This window comes from Pimephales promelas, chromosome 22, assembly GCF_988280905.1.
Source record: "Pimephales promelas chromosome 22, fPimPro1.hap1.1, whole genome shotgun sequence".
Lineage (NCBI taxonomy): Eukaryota > Metazoa > Chordata > Actinopteri > Cypriniformes > Leuciscidae > Pimephales > Pimephales promelas.
Window position 1 is genome coordinate 23,256,841 of NC_142790.1, and position 21,984 is coordinate 23,278,824.

The 21,984-nt window shown below is 35.0% G+C and overlaps 1 protein-coding gene across 4 annotated transcripts in view; it reads right to left on the bottom strand.

Moving 5' to 3' along the window:
• prkag2a (protein kinase, AMP-activated, gamma 2 non-catalytic subunit a) overlaps positions 1-21,984 on the bottom strand; it is a 59,513-nt gene that overhangs the window by 31,860 nt on the left and 5,669 nt on the right. For 3 of the 4 annotated variants that reach the window (XR_005624561.2, XM_039684652.2, XM_089125972.1), the window contains exons 2-3: positions 20,902-20,973; positions 15,893-16,166 (exon numbers count right to left, since the gene is read on the bottom strand). Coding sequence is in view for 3 of the 4 variants with exons in the window: in XM_039684652.2 (XP_039540586.2) it covers positions 15,893-16,166; positions 20,902-20,973 (346 nt within the window). In the remaining variant the exon portion in view is untranslated. Of the gene's footprint in view, positions 1-4,520; positions 4,827-15,892; positions 16,167-20,901; positions 20,974-21,984 lie in introns of those variants that run through there. The other variant, XM_039684656.2, reaches the window with a different exon arrangement.

Genomic DNA, 21,984 nt, shown 5'->3' on the forward strand with positions numbered 1-21,984 from the left:
AGGACAAAAATGCCCATAAGGATGCACAAGGGTTAAAAAAGGTTTATTTATAGAGGCGTCTTTATATTTGGATTCTAGTTGCAATTTAAAGGGTGCAGAGGCGATTTACGGTTCCTTCACTCTGTTAGCCCAAAGATATAGTTTTTTTTATTGGCATTGTAATCTTCATTCCAATGTCAGATTGTTAAAAGAAAAATAAATAAATGAAAGATATAAATATAATATGGTTGCCAGGGTGTTACAGGTGTTCTGATAGTATTTGCATGGTGCTGTGTGGTTGCTATGTCATTACAGGGTTGCCGTGCCGTTCAACCCAAACAAATAAATGACAAATAAATATCCAAACTAGTATTTTTTCAATCGCAATATACTAAATATAATAAGATATATTCAAATTTTCATATATTTTAAAGTGTAATGTATTATCTTTATTTATCTTCTGTCACACGATCATTCAGAAATCATTCTAATATGTTGACTTGCTGCTCAAGAAACATTTCTTAATGTTATTAATGTTAAAAATAGTTGAGTGGCGTTTGTTGTGACTATAGGATACATTTATATATATATATATATATATATATATATATATATATATATATTATTTGAAATAGAGAGCTTTTGTAACATTATAAAAGTCTTTCATGTCACTTTTGATCTATTTAATACATCCTTGCTGAATAAAAGCATTCATTTCTAAAAAAAAAATTAATAAATAAAAATACTTTTAAGTAATACTTAAATAAATCCCAGTAAATCTCAGTAAAATTTAACTAGTCTTAAATTTGCACCATATTGTTGCACTGTAACTGTCTGTCAAGTAATGTGCATGTGAATGGTCGTTTTTTTTTTTTTTTTTTTACCTTTTTAACATGTTTATTATGGACATCGAAAGGGAAGAATTAGAATGGGTGTGTAGCAGGTCTCAGATCAGTGAGGGACATTCTCCAACTGGCATTTGCACTGCCGCTAACTGCTAATCTCTGTCTTTCATCCATCAGTCTGTCAGCTTTTCAATATCACTCTTCACAGAGGGCAAGTATGATCCACTCTATTTCCCCTTCTCTTGCTCTCTCCCTTTCCTCTCTGTCAATCGTTTTTCCATCCGCTGACTGTTACAGAGCGATACGTGATCTGTTGGTTAATGTAGCTAAAGTGGATACATTCGGATACAGCAGCGTCTGCCTCACTAAGAAGCAAAAAAGTAGCATTTCTGGTATACACTACCATTCGAAAGTTTGGGTATGGTTTGTTTTTGAAATAGGTCTCTTATGCTCACCAAATATGCATTTATTAGATCAAAAACAGTACAGTAAAAATAGTAATATTGTGAAATATTATTACAATTTAAAATACAATTTATAATTTATGGGTGGTGATGGCGCAGTGGATAAAACACATGCCTTTAGTGTGAGAGACCCAGGTTCGAATCCATCTCTGATATATATAGCAATTTTAAGTCGATTTGGATAAAAGCGTCAGCTAAATGAATAAATGTAAAATAGCTATTCTCTATTTTCCAATATTTGTAAATTGTTTATTCTTATGATGGCAGAACCGAATTTTCAGCATCAATACTACAGTCTTCAGTCACATGATCCTTCGGAAATCATTCTAATAAGCTGGAGCTCAAGCATTTCTTATGATTATCAGTTTTGAAAGCAGTTGTGCTGCTTAATATTTTTGTTTCTTTGTGGACAGTTTTTCAGGATTATTTGATAAATAGAAAGTTCAAAAGAACAGCCTTTATTTGAACATTAGACATGTCTTTAACTGTCACTTTTCATCAGTTTAATGCAATCTTGCTATAAAAGTATACTTATTCTTAAAAAAAAAAAGATATTTCTTTAAATTTGAAACGGTAGCGTATATTGTGAGTACAGATGTGTCAACCGACTAAACTATTTATAGTGTTATATAATGTGGTCATACACCCACCAAAACCATGCCTTCCTCACAAGGCAGGTAACAACACAACTTCATTAAGTCTCTATGTATAATTAAATATAGGTGGCCAATCATTTAGTCATTTTGACATCCCTTTATTATTTCCGATCAAGCAGAGATGGTTTTAAAGATAATGCATGCCATGCTCAGATAAAATACAGAACGTAAACAAGGTCACACATAAATTACACCAAATTAATATGATGAAAAGAATATAGGAAGCCAATTTTGCCTTTGAAAATGTAATTTCAACATTATATCAACATTCAACAAAACCTGCCTGTGTGATTAGGTCTTAGCTTTTATAAATGTGCCTTAGAAAAAAAAAAAACATCTCGAGACAAAACACTGACAAACTATAAGAAATGCCATTGCAAGTTACTTTTAGTCTGGGACTACTGTCTGTGAGACCGTCTTTTAAACTCTCTTATTTTAATCTCACAATGACCTTTTCGCTCCCCCAGAGGATGAAATAGTCTTCCATATAACTGGTCTGTGACACACTGCAGTGACATGACTAACATTTCCAAGCACTATTATGAAAAAAACAATATCACACGGCAGATGTTCCTTCCAGAACGCACCGTTTAGACCAGCTGTTTGAGGTTAACACGAAAACAAAGAATAAAATGACATTTAATGAGTATGTTTTGTTCGCAAGACCCAATTTGCAGCGGCAAACCTCTGATATTTCCTCCAGGCACCATGTCATTTTTTATATTTTAATGAGTCCCACTGAAACTCACCCTCAGCAGACTATAAATAACAACTCCCATTATTAATATCACAGGATTAGCACTTCACAACCATTAAACCCGAAGAAGAAAGAACATCCTATTTAAGAAAAGTCACACAAATCTTAACAGCTTTAATGGTTTTGTTGATCCACATTGCAGACATGCTTAATTGTTGGAACTTGGCACATTCAGAACAAAATCACCCATATTTGGAAAACATTACAAAATAGGCAACATATCTTAACACAAGAAAGTCTAGCGGATCTGGTAATCATATATGCAAGAGGTTTAATTGACAGATCGCACTGAGAAATGAGTTCTAGAGAGGCTTCAATTGTCATGAAATTGACAAGAAAAGGCTTCTGCTTGCACTCTTATTGTAGAAATCCATCAACACACAAGGGAAATGAGAGTCTTTAAAGTCTGAGATCTGAATGCATTGGGAAATATAAGACTGATAGTTCAGAAAACATGGAGTATTTTCATATAGATTTGATTTAAAATGCCTTAGACACCTAAAAATATCTGAATGTCATTGCATTGTAAGGCCTGGTTTCACAGACAGGGCTTAGATTATAGTTCATTTAGTGCCATTTAAGTAGCTTTTAAAATCGTGCCTTGTTTTTTACATATTTTAAAATCCGTCTGTACAAGATGCTTTGCATTTTAGTCTGGGGCGGCTTAAAGGAGTAGTTCACTTTTAAAACAAACTTTTGCTGATAATTTACTCACCCCCATGCCATCCAAGATGTCCATGTCATTCTTTCTTCAGTCGAAAAGAAATGAAGGTTTTTTGATGAAACCTGCAAACTGTTTTAGTGCAAACTGCAAACTGTTCAAAGGGCTTTAAATGATTCCAGACGATGAATAAGGGTCTTATCAAGTGAAATGATCACTCATTTAAAAAAAAAAAATAAAAAAATAAGTTTTATAAGCTCAAATGCTCGCCTTGCTCTGTGATGCGAGTTTGTGACTCTCCTGTTCGAAGTCGTTCATCAAAATGAACAAATCTTTTTTCGAGTCATTTGGTTCATTCAAAAAACGAAATGAACGAATTGACTCGGAAAAAGATTCGTTTATTTTGATGAACGTGTTCGAACAAGAGTCACACAGAACAGAGCAAGGCAAGCATTTGAGCTTATAAAACTTAAACTTTATTTTTTTTTAAATGAGTGATCGTTTCGCTTGATAAGACCCTTATTCATTGTCTGGAATCATTTAAAGCCTTTTTGAAAAGTTTGCAGTTTGCACTGAAACTGTCTTTTGGACGTTTGGTTACCAGTAAAGTGCATTATGAAGAAAAATCCTGGAATGTTTTCATCAAAAACCTTAATTTCTTTTCGACTGAAGAAAGAAAGACAAAAGTTTTTTTTTTTTTTAAAGTAAACTACTTCTATAAGCCTTGTCTGTGAAACTGTGGGAAAGTGTCTTATGCAAACAAATGAAACGTTCTCATCCCTTTCTGCAATTATTTTTTAGTATTGACTTTTAGTGAACATATTAAGTTCTCCTCAAGTTCACACAGGTGTAGTTCATCATATCAACTGAACATATAAAACATAAAAAAGACAAAATTAAAGTAAATATGGAATATGGTTAGAAGTCGAAAGCCCATTAAAGTGAATATGGAATCTGATGGAAAGTCCATGGCGACCCATTTCCACCTATATGAAAAGGTAATTGCAAAATGCAACCTTGTATTTCACAATATGAAAATTGTATTTCGTATTGTGTATGTCTTATTTTAGGCACATTTGAATATTTTTATTTACAAAAAATTACTTGTAATTGCACGTTACTAATTAAAACAATGCAGCAAAATAAGTCTCATCTTACTGGTTCCCAGGAGGCTGTGGGGCTCTGACTGCCGTCTCCCTGTCCGCCCCTCTTGGTCCTTGCGCTTTTTGATCCCTCTCAGGCTGCTAAAACGTTTCATGGATGGCGAGGGCGTGTGGAGAGGCCGTGGACGGTGCAATCGGTCATGCCGTACCCACAGACAGTGTTGGATCTCTTCAGTTTCCTCCGGGCCTTGGATCAGTATCACCCAATCTTTGTGCCAGGTGCTCTTCAAGCACTATTTCAAAGTCCTTCAACTTCAAAGTCCTTCAACTTCTTTTTCTTGCTCCTTTCTCTCTGACAGACTCTTGCTTCTGTTGTACAGTTCTGAAGCAGCGGTCGGCCGGCAGCAGATTGTCAAGTGTGTATGCCAGCATGTGTATGTGTGTGTGAACGCACACAGCATGTATAACAGTGAGACTGTACAATGAAACCGACCCATGCTTGGTTAGGAATTGCTGGTGATTGGCCAAACTGCGGTAAACCACGCCCACTCATGAATATTCAATAAACTTTCATACATATCACACTGTCTAGTGAGGCAACTTCACTTTGTTAAAATGAAATCTCTCACTTCCTTTGATTTGGAATCAGTTGATTTGAATAAAATCACATTAAGGTGAAAAACAAAGTCAGGGGACCATAAAATAGGATTGAACTTTTCCGAATACTTTGCCAAACTTAAATTAATTCAGCACTGTGGGAGAACATTCCTGTTTAATGCGAGGTGAAGTCTCATTTCTATTGGTTCATTAGTGGTGCAACCAACGGTTTAAAGAGTAAATTTGTGCAGAAAGCTTAATTTTACATGTATACACATAGATAGATAGATGATAGATAGATAGATAGATAGATAGATAGATAGATAGATAGATAGATAGATAGATAGATGATAGATAGATAGATAGATAGATAGATAGATAGATAGATAGATAGATAGATAGATAGATAGATAGATAGATAGATAGATAGATAGATAGATAGATAGATAGATAGATAGATAGATAGATAGATAGACAGAGTTAATAAAAGTAGTTAGTAGTAATTTGTTTTTTTAAGTAATTTACTTTACTTAACTTTACTTTAAACATTGAGCTGTAATGTTCCTGCATTATTTATTGGTACTGTGTTTGCTCTACTCTTGCTGTAATGTAAGCTGAACTTTCCCTAAAATAGATGCAGAAAATAACAGAGCAAATCTTTATCTTGGCCTGTAACAAAGCAAATCTGGAACTCTCCAAAATAATACCCAGGTGAAATCCAATATCTAGGTCATTAAGGGTCTTCCATTCAGGGAAGAAAAACAGGTAACGCTTCCTTTTACAGTACAGTACTCACAGTGTCTGGCTAATATAAGGTAAGTACATGGAACAGGGGTAGGTTTAGAGGTAGGTTCGGGGTTAGTATTAGTTATTACCCAGTAATTGTAGTTACTAAAATAAGTACATAGTATTTACATGGGTAACTGGACTGTAAAAGGAAGCGTTACCTAAAAACAATCTCAGTGACAATCACTTTAGCTAATGAAGTCATGTCCCTGGTGATAAGTGCCATCAACATCTGATCACCCCCTTCTTCCTGTACCATCATAAACAAATCATTCTCTGTCAGTGCACTCAAGGCACCAAATTAATCACCCTAATAGTGGGTAAAGTCACACTGCCAGGCTTGACGCCAAGAGATACTTGCGTAAGCAGAATTAGATGGGCTTTGAGTAATCACCTCTCATTTTCCAAACTCTCCGCTGTCGTCCCTTGTCAGAGGCACTTAGGGTCACTTCTAAAGACGCTCATTTTGGGCCCAAAAAGTGCCTTTGGTGAGAGATAAGCAGCTAATTCCTTCAAAATCCCCCGTGCTTTGACGTCTTCAAAGTCCCAGGGTCGACAGGACACTGGAAAGAACATGGAAAGCCACATCTCTTGTGCACTAGACCCACTACAGACGGCATGTCTGTTCTTTAACCTAGTGAGCTGCCTATGTGACTGGTCCTACTCGCACCACTCCAAGCGGGATTCAAATCAGAGTCACTGGCATGGGAGACGGACACATTAACAAGGATGCTAAATGCTAGCATCAGTCACTAGTGCACCTCGAGGCCAGGCGAGTGAGGTTTACTTACACCTCTTTACTAGCTGGTCTCCATTACACCTACCTAGACAACATTTTAAAGGGATACTCCACTTTTTTTGGAAATAGGCTCATTTTACAACTCCCCCAGCGTTAAGCAGTAGAGTTTTACCGTTTTTAAATCTATTCAGCCGATTTTCTGATATTTAGAAGAATATCAGTAACCAGACAGTTTCTGGTCTCATTGACTTCTATAGTATATATTTTTTTCCTACTATGGAAGTCAATGAGACCAGAAACTGTCTGGTTACTGATATTCTTCTAAATATCAGAAAATCGGCTGAATGGAATCGAAAACGGTAACTCAACTGTTTAACGCTGGGGGAGTTGTAAAATGAGCCTATTTCCAAAAAAAGTGGAGTATCCCTTTAAGGCTGTCCCAGCAGCCACACAATGATGCCTTACCGGATAATTTTTGTCATATCCCAAGGAAGCAAAGAATGCTTTGCAAACGGGCCCAAAGAAAAAATGAGTCTATGATATTGAGATAAATGTTGCCTGTTAATCATGGTTGTGTGTCATTCAGACTGGAATTGAATTGCAATTCCAATTTCAATGTAAGGAAGCAGAATCAAAATATTCAAATATTATCAAGACTTTTGAACTTTACAACTTTGAACTTTTATTGGCTTGACAAAGCCTTATTTGAAAGTCTTTATAACGTTCTTTTATGCTAATCAAGGCTGCATTTTTATTTGATAACAGTGATATATCATTACAATTTAAAACTGTATTTTTTTAAACATATTAAATGTAATGTATGCTGCCCAAGAAAATTTTTTCTTATTATTTATCAATTTTAAAAACAGTACTTCTAAATATTTTTGTTGAAACCATGATAGGCTATGTTTTCAGGATTTAATATTTATTTATTTAATAATAAAATTATTTTACTTATCCCTATAGTATAAACGTTTTTTTTTTTACTTTACATATTTCATTATATTTAATAAATTAACTTTAACTTGTTGACTTTAAGGGAAGATCATTTTTGTTTTCCAGTATCCATTACCTGTATTGAATGTACTTGAATTGCAATTCAACTCTTCTTCCTATCATTCCAATTCACTTTCACTCTCAGAAAAAGGTACAAAAGTGAAAAGGTACATCTTTGTACTATACTCACCCCTAAATGGTACATAGCTTAAAGGTAAGTGTTTTTTAGCTTTTGTACCTTTAGTACAAAATTCTGAGAGTGTTCCTGTGGAGTTTGGCTAATTCTATTTCTCACTGAAAGGGAGCCAGTTCTTCAATTCAGAACTCCGGCCAACTCATGTAGCTTAGCAACACGCTAACATCAAACTCTAGAATCTATTGTAAGTTAAATCTCTCGTGTGGTGTGGATTGCTGCCCAGTATGTAGAGTGGTCCAAATCATTCACTTACGGGGTTCAGTTTCAGTTGGCACAGGCAGCCTGTGGGCAGAAGACATCAAGACCGTTCTCAAGAGTGATTGTGTCCACAACCAAGTACTGACCTGCTCTTATATGGTATAAGTGCTGGAAAAGCTTTCCTATTCCATTTGCCTGATTTAATAAGCTTTCATGTGAGAGTGAATGAGTCGCTGGACGTCTAAGAATGGAGCAGATTTCTACTGTAGGTCACCTTGTACTTGTGGAGTCAAGCCAGATTAACTTTTCCAGTCAGTCACACCAAGCCGACATAAAATAACTAGCTGCGTCTCAGCCAAAAAGCTGCACTTCAACACACCAAAAGGCGACTGTCAAATAGTATGTGCATTCTGCGCATACATGTAAGGAAATAACTGTCTATATTAGCAGATAGTAAGTCGATAGTCGCCATTTAAAAAAGGAAACCGAAACTTGGACTGCATATATAAATGTAAACAAAGCAGCGCTTGCTTACCTCATTCACTAAACTGAACAACCAATCAAAGCAATCAAACGACGCAAAGGCCGACGGATGTCAATTCAACAATAATGTGTCAGACTTTAGAGAAAGGAAGAGTGGAACACATAAAAATTACATGAAAGACAAACAGACCACTTTTGGTTGCAGAATTAACTTGAAACTGTTCCTTTAAGTTCTCAGAGGTCAAAGATGCATCGTTCTGTCAGTGAGAAATGTTCTGAGATCGCCACAACAGAAAAGACACGTGAACAGCCAGTCGGACTCTTTCCTAATAAGGATATGCCCATGTTATATCTTTTGACAGGAAATGATGTGCAAACATGGCCTTGATCTTTGCATCCTCTCATCCAGGGATGAGGGAGAGGAATTCACTGGCACTATGACAGCACTGAGACATTCCTCAAACATTATCTAGATGTTATCCAGATCTTTGGTTACATGTTGGAAGTGGAAATTGCACAATGAAGAATAACTGTAGTTATTTTTGACCGCCAGCCTTTAATTTTAATTTTTTTTACATTTACAAATTTAATTTAATTTTTTTTAACAGCCTAAAATGTAATTTCTGTGCTATTATACTATAGTTAGCCTAATTCAATCTGGTTTTAAGATTTAATTAATTCATATTAATTTTCTATTTGTCAAAAAGAGTGAAAAAAATTATTTATGATTGTACTTTTTTCAGGACAAATTTAATTATATATATATATATAAAATGAAAAAAGACCTGCATGAAAATTTACCTAAATAAAACCAGATTGTATTAATTATTTAAATAAATTTTCACTTTAAAGAGTTGAAAAAAGTGATTTCTCCTTTCAGTCATTTCATAAAAAAAAATTTGTTTTTTTAATCTGGTCAAATTTACTTGTGCTTTATATTGATATTTTGTTTAATTAACAATATATATATATATACACACACACACACACACACACACACACACACACACTAAACAATGCTGGGTTGAAAAATTGGGTAAAATATGGACAAACCCAAATGTTGGGTTAAAAATGTAATTTAAAATTTTAACCCAACTTCACTTTGTACTGTACATTTTTAATTACATTTTTAACCCAAATGGGTTTGTCCATATTTGACCCAAATTTGGTTTGAAATGATACCACCGGACCTCTGAAAAACAAGCATGCATTTTCCCAGTGAGATTGTCTCTGTGTGTGTAGTAGATGGAAAAAAGAGACGCAAAGGCAGGAGCCTGAATATTTCAGCAGGGTCAGATGATTCCTAATGGGTTCTTATCACTCTCTCTGCGCTGACAGGACCAACCCCTGCACTCCACACATCCCTGCCTAAAATTAACTCTAGTGTCTCACAAACTGGATTACATAACAGCAGCGCTGGCATCAGCGCACAGCATTCATATCATCATAAGACCAGTGCTGCACAAATCTTTGGGTTATACTCCCTAAATAACTATAATGATAAAGAGATAGTTCTAAAAATTGTTCGAAATATAAAATAATAGTAGAGTCCACTCACAATGAAAACGATGCAGAGAAAAGATATGGTTGGAATCCCTTTCAGAAATATTTTTTATAGCCAATCAACACATATAGATATATGATATATAATATATGACATATAGCTCAAGCATTTAAAGTGACAGAACTGCAACAGTGTGGACACTAATGTAGCGGTAACAATAAAGTTATTGTTAAAGTTATCATTCTTGGTGTGAATGGGCCTTAAATCATTCTAAATATTCTAAGAGGACATTAAAAACACCAAAACATTGACCAGCCAAAGTCTTTATGGAGACTATTATGAATCTAAACTAACTGATACACATCATTTTCCTATACAAATACGCAAGTGCAATGATGGCAAGATAATGAGATTATACTATGATATTTTGATATATGTCGTTGTATTGTATGATAATAGACATACACTAGTGACTATTGTACCAATTATAATTATAACATGTAGGCTACTTCCTCTCTTTACCCGTAGATGGTGGTAAAAGAGCAACAATGCCTTTTTCGGTCAGTATAGAGGGCATCGTGTCACACAGATGAACTCGGACAAGTGTGTGACAGTCCACTGCTGAGATAAGGCTTCTGAGACTCGGTTCATCGCAGGCATCTGTCAGCTGAACCCCGAGCACACGCTGTTTATCTAACCGTCGCCTGGAGACGAGTGCTGTGAGTCATTGAGAATCAGCGCTCTAGGGTCTCGGCACTCCTGTGGTGAAGGGACTGATGATGTCTGACATGTAGAAAAGAAGCCACTGACTCGCTTTAGAGCTTCTCTCATGTGCTTGAATGCTCGATATCGCTCTGTCTCGTTGTCTTTCTCACTAGGAACACATGGGTGTCTGTGGCTGTATTTATATGATTCAAATACAGTAGTCAACATTTGAAGTGGATCAAAAAAGTTCAAAGTTGTCCTAAGACAAGAACTGGTTTTGTTCAAAAGTAATGTGATGAAAGGTTTTGATCCACTTCAAATGTTGACTAGGCCTATATGTGATGATCAATGAAATATCAATATTTTACATCAAATTAGCAGAAGAATGAAGCTTGTGAATTTCAATGGATGATTTTAAGATTGCTTCTGTTTACTTTTGTTAGTGAATCATTTGTACTGTCCTGGGTCAGCATCTGATAGAAAAGCATTGGAGAAAGACTTCATCCTCAAACGACCTTGCAATAGTTGTGTTTAGCCTACTTTGCCTCCATCTAGTGGTCGCACAGTAACATGACATGAAAAGCAACTAAACCTTTCTATCCGTTTTATTTTTTTTACAGTCTATGGTTTTATAAAAGTCTGGGGGACAAGAATAATTTTCATTTAAAGGGATACTGTCTGGTTACTGATATTCTTCTAAATATCAGAAAATCGGCTGAATTGGGTTCGAAAACGGTAAAACTCTAGGGGAGTTGTAAAATGAGCCTATTTCCAAAAATAGTGGAGTATCCCTTTAAGGAAATGAAGACTAGGATGCGTTCAATTTATCAAAAGCCACAGTAGCAACATTTATCACGTTACCAAAGATACATACTGTTCTTTTGAACTTTCAATTCATAAAAGAATTCCACAAAAAAATAATTAACAGCACAACTGTTTTCAACATTGAAAATAATGAGAAATGTTACTTGAGAACCTGCTGAGCATATTTGAATGATTTCTAAAGGATCAGCTTTGCCATCACAGGAATAAATTACATTCTAAAATATATTAAAGTAGAAAATAGTTATTGTAAATTGCAATAATATTTCACAATATTACTGTTTACAGACTTGGTGAGCATTAGAGACTTTTTTCAAAACTGAAACTTTTTTCAAAAATCTTAATGACCAAAACTTTTGAAATATAATATAATATAATATAATATAATATAATATAATATAATATAATATAATATAATATAATATAATATAATATAATATAATATAATATAATATAATACAATCATGACTATAGACATTATGAAGAATGCAACATTTAAATTTTATCCAGTAGGTGGCGATAAAACCAGACAATTAGATTGTGGCATATCAGTGTATAGAGGATGACACAGCATCGTTCCTTCCTAATCACGATCTTATTGAGGCAAAACCTGAATTGTTATCATATTAGAGACATACGGCCATCCTCATTTCCAGCTGCCTGTGCTAAGGAGCTCTGAGAATGTCTTAGAGTCAAGGATTAATTTCAGCTAATATAATGAAAGCAAGCGTGATTGAATTATGTGCTTTCTGCACTGATGTCACTGTCTGGGTGCAGTCCAATTGAGAATTCCTCTGGCAAGAGTGTCATTTCCTGAATGACAAACACTGCTTGATCAGAAGCTTCTGTCCATCAGTGTTCATTATTCTCAGAGTCACTGGCACATACACATCTCAGCTAAATACACACCCGTTCAAAAAGACAAACAGCCCTGAGATAACCAGGATTTTATAAATGCTGAAATGGATCCATATCCCATCTCTCTCTCTCTCTCGGTGTGTGTGTGTGTGTGTGTGTGTGTGTGTGTGTGTGTGTGTGTGTGTGTGTGTGTGTGTGTGTGTGTGTGTGTGTGTGTGTGTGTGTGTGTGTGTGTGTGTGTAAATGCACCAGATGCACTTAGCAGATAAAAACCTCATTATACAGATCGATATAATCAAGTAATAAAAAACGTAGTCCAGAAACACATCTTCCTTTTCTATCTCGAGTGCCTCTAATGTTTTAATACTCTCCCTTGATGTGTTTTAATCTGGCCAGCTCTGCCTTGCAATCAGACAGAGGAATCCAGTTTTGCTCCAACTCCAGTATTTAAGAATAAATCAATAGGTTGTTGTTTTCGGCTGACAGGAAAGTCTGCCAGCCAAAGCAACTATGACTCGTCAGAGAAGCATAGTAGTGCTGTTATATAAGTGTGTATGTGTATGAAGAAAAATATTCCCAACTGTGTGTATTGTCCTGTGTGTGTGTGTGGTTCACCTACACACATACTCGCCCCCACACACTGCAAAAATACACATTTACCCTGCATATATACATATATATATATTATATATATATTATTATTATTACTGTATATATTATTATGTTTAACATTTAAATGATTATATATATATATATATATATATATATATATATATATATATAATTATTTTAAAATATATATATTATTTATATATGTTTTCCGTTTAAATGACTATATGTATAAATATATTTATACACTGTTTGTATATATATATTTATATATATATATATATATATATATACAGTATATATATATATATATTTATATATATAATTATTTTAAATTATATATTATTTATATATGTTTACCATTTAAATGATTATATATATATATATATATATATATATATATATATATATATACACACACAGACATGAAATAGTGACCTGATATATTTATTTTTTATTTTAAACAATTTAAAATAAAGAAATGTATTATATAAACAAAAATATGAATGTATATATTTCTAAATATATATTGAAATATATATTCTAAATAAATACAAATTATATATATATATATATATATATATATATATATATATATAATTTGTTTATATTATAAAATTGCTTTATTATTTGTAAATATAAGACCATGACCTGACCTACTTTCACGATTTTACCGCGGTACAGACCAGTTTTACCTACACATCAAACTCAGGCAAAAACTTAATCACTCGAAATCATCTAATTATAGGTCACTCCATTCTCATACTTATTTCAAGACCAACTTTAATTTTATAATTATTGATTACACTTTCAGTTCGTGGGAACAAAGTAAATTTCGGCTGATTAATCTTTTCCTTGTCAAACTGACTACCCAGAGAGAACAGCAAAGTACTACGTGTCAACAATGTTTGTGTGTGCTTTTAAATAACAGTCATTTGAAATGTCACGTCACATGGATAGTTTCAATTATCTTCACTTCAACATCTTCTACTCTTGATGAAATTTTAACCACAACCAACAAAATAAACATTGTCAGGAGCCCATAAACACAAAGTCATTAGTCACCAAGGATAACACTCGTGCATTTGAGTAACACATCATTTAATCAAGAGCTCTGACCACAAACCTACAATATATCAAGGACAGTAACCTTATATCATAAGTACTAAACTACTTCAAAAAAATATTGAGATACAAATCTTTGGTAACTTTAAATAGTTTTTATGTTTTAAATTATATATAAACTGAGTAAGCTCTTCATATAGTATAAATACAAAAAAAAAAAAAAAAAAAAATCATGCTCCCTCCTCTTGTTTCTGATCTTTAAATCAGACTCACGTGGATAACATATTTGAAAGCTGAATTCATTATCAAGGTCTTCTGTATTAAGAAACACCCACACCTCCATTAAATCAGCACACAGCGCAATTATCCACAACATTACACACCCCAGGCTAAGCCAGACCCAGACAAGCCGTGAAAGCGTTCACTAAATGCTGACTCACACCACACACTGATGTGATAATGGCATTCATAGCATCTCATCTCACCAATGCTAATATACATTTTCATCTTTTATGCTGGGATCTGGATATACTGGTATAATAATTCACATTTAACAATCTTTTAGTCTGGATGAATGTTAACTTCACAATCAGCTCATAATTAACATTACAAACTCTCACACTGAATAAATTTAGGGAAGACGGCCAACTCAATAACCCAGTACCAATCATATAATTGTAGAGCACTGCATATAAAACAGACTTTAGATTAAAAACAACAAACATTCTCAATAAAGTAGTACAAGTTTCTTGCATTAAAACATATACTGTATTAAAACACACGTGGCATCACAAAAGAACAATTTTTCACTAAATTATATACATATTATACGTACTCTGCCGTTCCAGAGTTGGAAAATGTATTTAATGGTTTTGAAAGAAGTCTCTTACGCTCAACAAGGCTGAATTTATTTGATTAAAAATACAGAAATAATTAAAAAAAAATTAAAATAACTGTTTTCTATTTAATTTAAAAGTTTATTTTAGTCCTGTGATAACAGCTGAATTAGCCTATACTTGCATCATAATTACTCCAGTCTTCAGTGTCACAATATCAAATATGAGGATTTGCGGCTCAACAAACATTTATTATTATTATCAGTGTTGAAAACAGTTGTGCTGTTTAATATTTTGTGGAAACCGTGATACTAGTTTTTTTCAGGATTTTTTGATGAACAGCATTTATTTAAAATAGAAATCTTTTCTAACAATTAGTGCTGGGCTACGATTAGTCACGATTAATCGCATCCAAAATAAAAGTTTGTGTTTACATAACATATGTGTATGCAGTGTGTATAATTATTTTGTATATATATATATATATATATAAATACACACACATGCATGTATATATTTAAGAAATATTTGCATACTGTATATATATATATATATATATATAATTTATATTAAATATAAATATTAATATTTTATATACTAGTAACACATTTTTCTTAAATATATACATGCATATGTGTGAATTTTTATATACAAAATTATTATACACAGTACACACATACATTATGTAAACACAAACTTTTATTTTGGATGCGATTAATCGCGATTAATCGTTGCTCAGCCCTAGTAACAATTTAAAAGTCTTTACAATCATTTTTTAAATCAATTTAAAAATTTGAATGCACCCCTGCTCAATAAAAATATACCAAAAAATATTTATGAACGTTAGTGTGCATTCAATAATTTCTATAAATGGTCTTGGCGGACTAGGGATTTTTAAGCCAGACTATGTTTACATGTTACAACAAAAGTATATTTCCAAAGGGGAAGAGAAATGTGATTTGTCATCATATGACCACTTTAAATGTTGCATTTTTCCGACTTGAAGCATTCTGGCAGCTGATATGTGTCTTACCTTTCCTGGCCCGAGAGAAGAGTCTAATGCTGACAGGAGACGTAGAAGGATTTGTGGACTCTTTGGAGGACGAACGGAACATTCCGGTGAAGCTGCGGCGACGTGAACACTTGGGCGAGGAGTCGTTGTTGGACGAGTAGGGGAAGATGGATTTGGGAGATCCAGGGCTGTTTCTGGACCGGGCTGGAGCAGACATAGGGCTAGAGGGACGGCTGAAAGGACCCCGACTGAAGAAGGTTTTGGTCGGGCTGGCTGAACGGCAGCTAGGCTCCCCCTGGAGAGGAAATGAAAATACAATCACACACAAGTCAATGTAGATTCCCAGCTAACAAAAATATGTTCTAAAAATTTCCGTTTTGCTAACGTTCCCATTCAGTTATTTGTTCACATCCAGTTTTGTGCTAACGTTTCGAGAAGACCAGATATCTTTGAACAAACGTTTTATTAACGTTGAATTATCTTTGTTCATAACTTTGCTAGAACGTAAAATTCTCAGAAAGTTCTCTGTTAGTTGGGATTGTAGATTTCCTGAAAAAAATATGTCCATAAAACAAGTCATTATGGCACAAGGCACAATTTTATGGATGAAACAATACACTGTTGAGCCTTGAGAGATATCTTTACCTGTGAGATTTTACATCACGGCACAATGACATAAATGTTGGTTTTATGTATTCGAGGAAAGTCACAAAATCATCAACCAATGGCATTCTTACAGATTCATTACTGTGACGTTATGCATGCTGACCATTGAGGGAATGTTTAAGGACAGACAGACATTGAGATACTAAATGAAGAGACGTCATAACATTCAGATGCATTGTGAGTCCTTGATGTTTCCACCGTTCATTCACATGGGAATTTCACACGGCAAAAACAGCCAGACAAAGCCACGGAAAACTGTTTAGACAGCCAAAAGAACAGATGGCCTTGTTTTGTCAAGAGGCTTTTGTTAAATTATAAAGGCTCACACCGTGGCATAAATACCTCACAGTACTGTATACCTAAACACACTACATAACTAGACCCCCCCCCCCCCCCCCCCCACCCTCGCTCTTAGAATACAACAAAGTGGGATTTGTAGTGATTTGTAGTGTAGACTGGAAAGTTAAAGGGACAGTTCACTCAAAATGAGCATTCTGTCACCATTTACTCTCACTCATGCAGTGTTGTTATTACCTAAAACTATTAAATACATTTAATAAATTAAATAAAAAAAACGAATAATTTAAATAGTAGATGAGAAACTTGGCTGCTACTAAAATTAAGTTGAAGTACTAAAATTATATAAACTAAAATAAAAGTAAAGCGAAAAAGTAAAACAATTTTTATATATTTTAATAAAATGTAAAAAAAAAAAAAAACAGAATAACTAAAAAATAACTATAATTAAAAATAAAAGCTAATTAAACTTTTTAATCTGTGAAACATGCACACACAAATGATTTTCTGAAGTATACCCTACACTCTAAACAATGCTGGGTTGTTTTAACCCCAAATTGGGTAAAATATAGACAAACCCAAATGTTGGGTTAAAAATGTAATTTAACATTTTAACCCAACTTCAACTTTCACTTTCAACTATTTTTTTGGCTATATTTGACCCAAATTTGGGTTGAAATAACCCAGCATTTTTAGAGTGTATTGTCAGTAAGCAAATGAGGACTGGTGCCGTCAAGCAAAATACACCATTTAAGTCCAACGCTGCATCCGAAATCGTGTACGGTATAGGTACTACATTTGAATTTACTTTATGAACCGTTAAAAAAAGTATGTCCTATAGCAGTGTTTCCCAACCCTGTTCCTGGCGGCACACCAACACTGCGTGTATTCTTTGTCTCCCTTATCAAACACACCTGATTCAACCCATCAGCTCATAATCAGGTGGGTTAATGAGCTGATGGGTTGAATCGGGTGTGTTTGATTAGGGAGACAAAGAAAACACGCAGTGTTGGTGTGCCGCCAGGAACAGGGTTGGGAAACACTGTCCTATAGTTTAAATATGTGTAGTATGAATGAAATTCGAAAGTGAATAACTAGAAAATATAGTTTTCCTTTGTATGTTTAAAAGAAAAAAATAGCATGTGAATGAATCGTTCGATTGAGTCAGATCTTTTCAATGAATCATTCAGTCAGTCCACAGCACACTAGTCTAAATGATTCATTCATGAGTTCAACTCACTGACTCAGTGATTCATTGAAGATGGTCCACTTTACACATTCTACAAACTATAACTCTCATTCGAGTATTAGTAGTAGACTGTTCTAGGTTAGGGTGACATGAAGGTGAGAAAATGATGAGAGAATTTTTATTTTCATTTGAACTATCCCTTTAAAAAATCTGTTTATGAAGACCTTGAAAGACTAAGATGAAAGAATAACTTTGCTTTGTACACTTGACAAAAGGAGTGATGACATTTTTTATTATTCTGAGACCCTTGGTTGTCATGGAAACATTTGACTGTTTCTGTGTTAAAGAGCTGATGGAAAAAAAAAAGTCTACACTGACATTGAGTTTTTATGTTCCTGAACCTTGATCAGGAGATAAATGAAACATACTGACGCAGCGATTTACAACCTTTCAATTCACATACCCTTATTTTGGCTCTGATCCAGAATCTAAGGCATTCTTGTGGCGAGCGTTTGAACAACACTATGCGTTTCATTTGCACACAAATGTTCGTCCACACCGGTGATCCTGCATTGACCTTGCCAAGGGTTAATCAAACATCTGTTCAACAAGGAGAAATATTAGCTAATATCCTGAGTGCTTATACAACAACAACAAAAATTGGTGAAGCAATGAAGGGGAGCAGATTATACCTGATCACAAAATATGTTTTCCGAACCCTTCAGATTCAGTGACTCCCGCTCACCTTCAACAACAGAGGGAAGGGACTGAACGAAAGTGTCAGGTGATTTATCTCCTCTCCAGCCTTGTCTCGCTGGCCTCTATGGGTGATTGATCATCAGATATGATGCTTTCCCAGAATTGCTTTGGAATTTTTACAGATCCTGAGTTAGGCTATACTCACCAATATGAGTCAAGCTTAATGACAACAATTACAGTGACACCAAAAAGTATTCAGATTATAAGCTACACACATGGGGCCAGATTTACTAAACAGGGCAAAATAGCATGAGAGTGCAATTCCAAAAAAGTGCAGATGGGAGTGGAAAGTTCTGCACTTGATCTACTGACGACACATACGCAGCCGGATCATTTCCGTAATGACCAACGCAATCTATCAAGAGAAGCGCAAATTAGAGTCTGGTTTAAGACATGCTTTTTTTAAGCCTTTAAAGGGATACTCCACCGTTTTTGTTTTGTTTTTTTTTCATATTAAACTATGTTATTTGAGCCTGTTCTCATCCCAAGGCGTCCTATACGGCGCTTTTGCCAAAGCGTAGACATCCAATGCACATGGCACCCTTTAGCGTCAAATATGGGGTAGAAGGCGCCTCCTAGTGGTCTAACCCTAACCCTACCCCATACCTAAACCTACCAATAACCGAAGCGTCTCATTTGACGCTAAAGGGTGCCATGTGCGTTGGATGTCTACGTTTTGGCAAAAGCATTGTATATGATGCCTTATCCAAATACTTAAGGGGGCCTGTAAACCTTCATTGTGGCTGCTACACAATTAAATACACAAGCATTCAGTAAATGCTCCATGTACGTTGCTGGATTGTGAATCCAATGAGAGGTCAGTGCAGTCAAAAAGTACCATGGTAGACATGATTACAAATCAGGTTTTTAGAGCAGACTCATATCCCATCAGTGTGACTGCCGAGATTGAGGACATTGAGGATACAGCAGCTTTCAGACTGCCAACACAAATGGAATGAATCTGCATTTTTAATCTCATCGCATTTCAACAACATTTCCACTATGTATTACCAGATCATACACGTCACAGCTAACTATAATAATGATCTACAAAGGAGAAAACATTAAAACTTGATTTGATATCAGTTTTCACACTACATTTGTGTAGCAGTTAAACCAAACTTTCCTGTTATAGGACAGATTATAGTCAAAGAGACCTGATTTCAGGCATAAAAACATTAACTATAGCATTTTTTCTTTGAGGGGCAGAATATACCAGAAATACACAAAAAACAGAATTCAATTGTCGTCAGCCTTTTAAATGACTTTGGAATAATTTATTGCTCGTTTAAATTATAATGATCATAACACAATATTGAGAACTCAGTGTCAGTGGTAACGCATTACAAGTAATGTGTATTATGTAATCAAATTACTTTTTTGATGTAACAAGTAACGCACTACTTTATACATTTAAACATTAATTGAGTTACTTTTACTTTTTTAACGCACTTTACTGTTCACTTTAATTAATTTTCTTCAACGTTTTTTTAAACTACTTAATTAAAATTCTCTCTCTTCTCAATAATGTACAGTGAATGTTATATTGGCAATATTGGTGATGTTAAACACTACCAGAAAAAGAACTCACACAATTCCTGGAAGACAACCAGGTGAGAAAAAGTAATGCAAACGTAACGTAACATTACTTTTCATAAAAAGTAACTAAGTAATGTAATTAGTTACTTTTTAAGGGAGTAACGCAATATTGTAATGCATTACTTTTAAAAGAAACTTTCCCCAACACTGCAGTAGCACCTCATTGCAGTACACGAGATCCAGGGGGCGGAGTTGGATCCAGGTCTAAGGGGTGGAGATGGGTAGGATTAGGGGTGGGGTTAGGGATCAGGGGGCGGAGATGGGTAGGTTTAGGTATATGTAAGGTGGGAGGAGTTGGATCTGGATCCAACTCCTCCCCCTGGATTTCATGTTCTGCAGTGAGGCGCATCTCCAACACTGACGAAACCAATAATTTAGCTATAAGACACCACAGGCGCGCACACACACACACACACACACACACTAAAAACATACACTAATACATTTTTTCATAACTGTGATTGATTTCAAAACTGTGTTTAGTGTTGGCTCAGCCTTGTGCGTGTTTTGGTTGTGTTACCTTGAGCACGCCGTCCTTGTTTACATGTTCCGCATCTCCTTCCAGGAACGGCATGGCGAAGGAGCTCAAGTCCTGCGGAGCACAAACAAACAAAATGATTGAGCGCTTTAAAAAACGCTTTCATGACTGTGGGACCTCTCATTCACTTCATAATATTTCAACAAAATAAATCTAAGGTTACAGGTTTCAGTACCCAAATATCACAAGGAATTATACAAATAACAGGCCGAGAGAGAAAGAGAATTAACGGTTTGAAGCACATCACAGATGACAGATGGACACTCGGTGGGTGATCCATCTAACCTGTGCAAAACCTCACATGCCCACCCAGAAATACAAGAACAAATTGGAAGAACTCACAGCATATCCAAAACGTCTCCACTGTCCTCCTTCTCAAAAATCCAGACTTTTAGTTTTACCACCAACATCAATTACTTGCATTGTGCGTTTTCAAACACATCCTCACCGCCATGCAATGACATCAGTGGTGGAAAACATCTACACAGTCTCTGTCATTTAAACCGGTTTTTAAAGTAACATGATCTCATGTGACCGCCCTGCAATTTTTACCCGGTCTATGTGAATGGACAGTATGTGTAATGATGAACAGATTAAATCAGGTATTACTTAACCCTGAAGATCAGACAGTCTTTTCCAAGAAACTCTGACGGTCTCTCAACAAGTGTTTGTTCTATGAACCAAGTGATTTTATCAGGCCAGCTATAAGAACAAATCTTAAAACTAACTGCACGAAGGTTAAAATAAGATGTGGTCAGTTTCTACAATTCTAGAACAACATTTGCACAGATAAACGAAGAAATTGAGCACAGCAACTTCTAAACTTACACACAGGTTCTTCAGTTCTTCGTCCATTTCGCTGCCGTTTGTTAATGTAGAATCTTGCACCTAGTACCTAAACTCCTTTTGGCAGTAACCTAAAGCCTAATAAATTCTCCGAATTCTCTGTAAATGCAACGCAGTGACATTTCAAACAACAGCAAAGGCTTTGCACAGACCACAGAGTCACTGAAGTGCATTACCTTTATCCTCATTACACAAGCCGCTATTGTACTGTAGCCACAC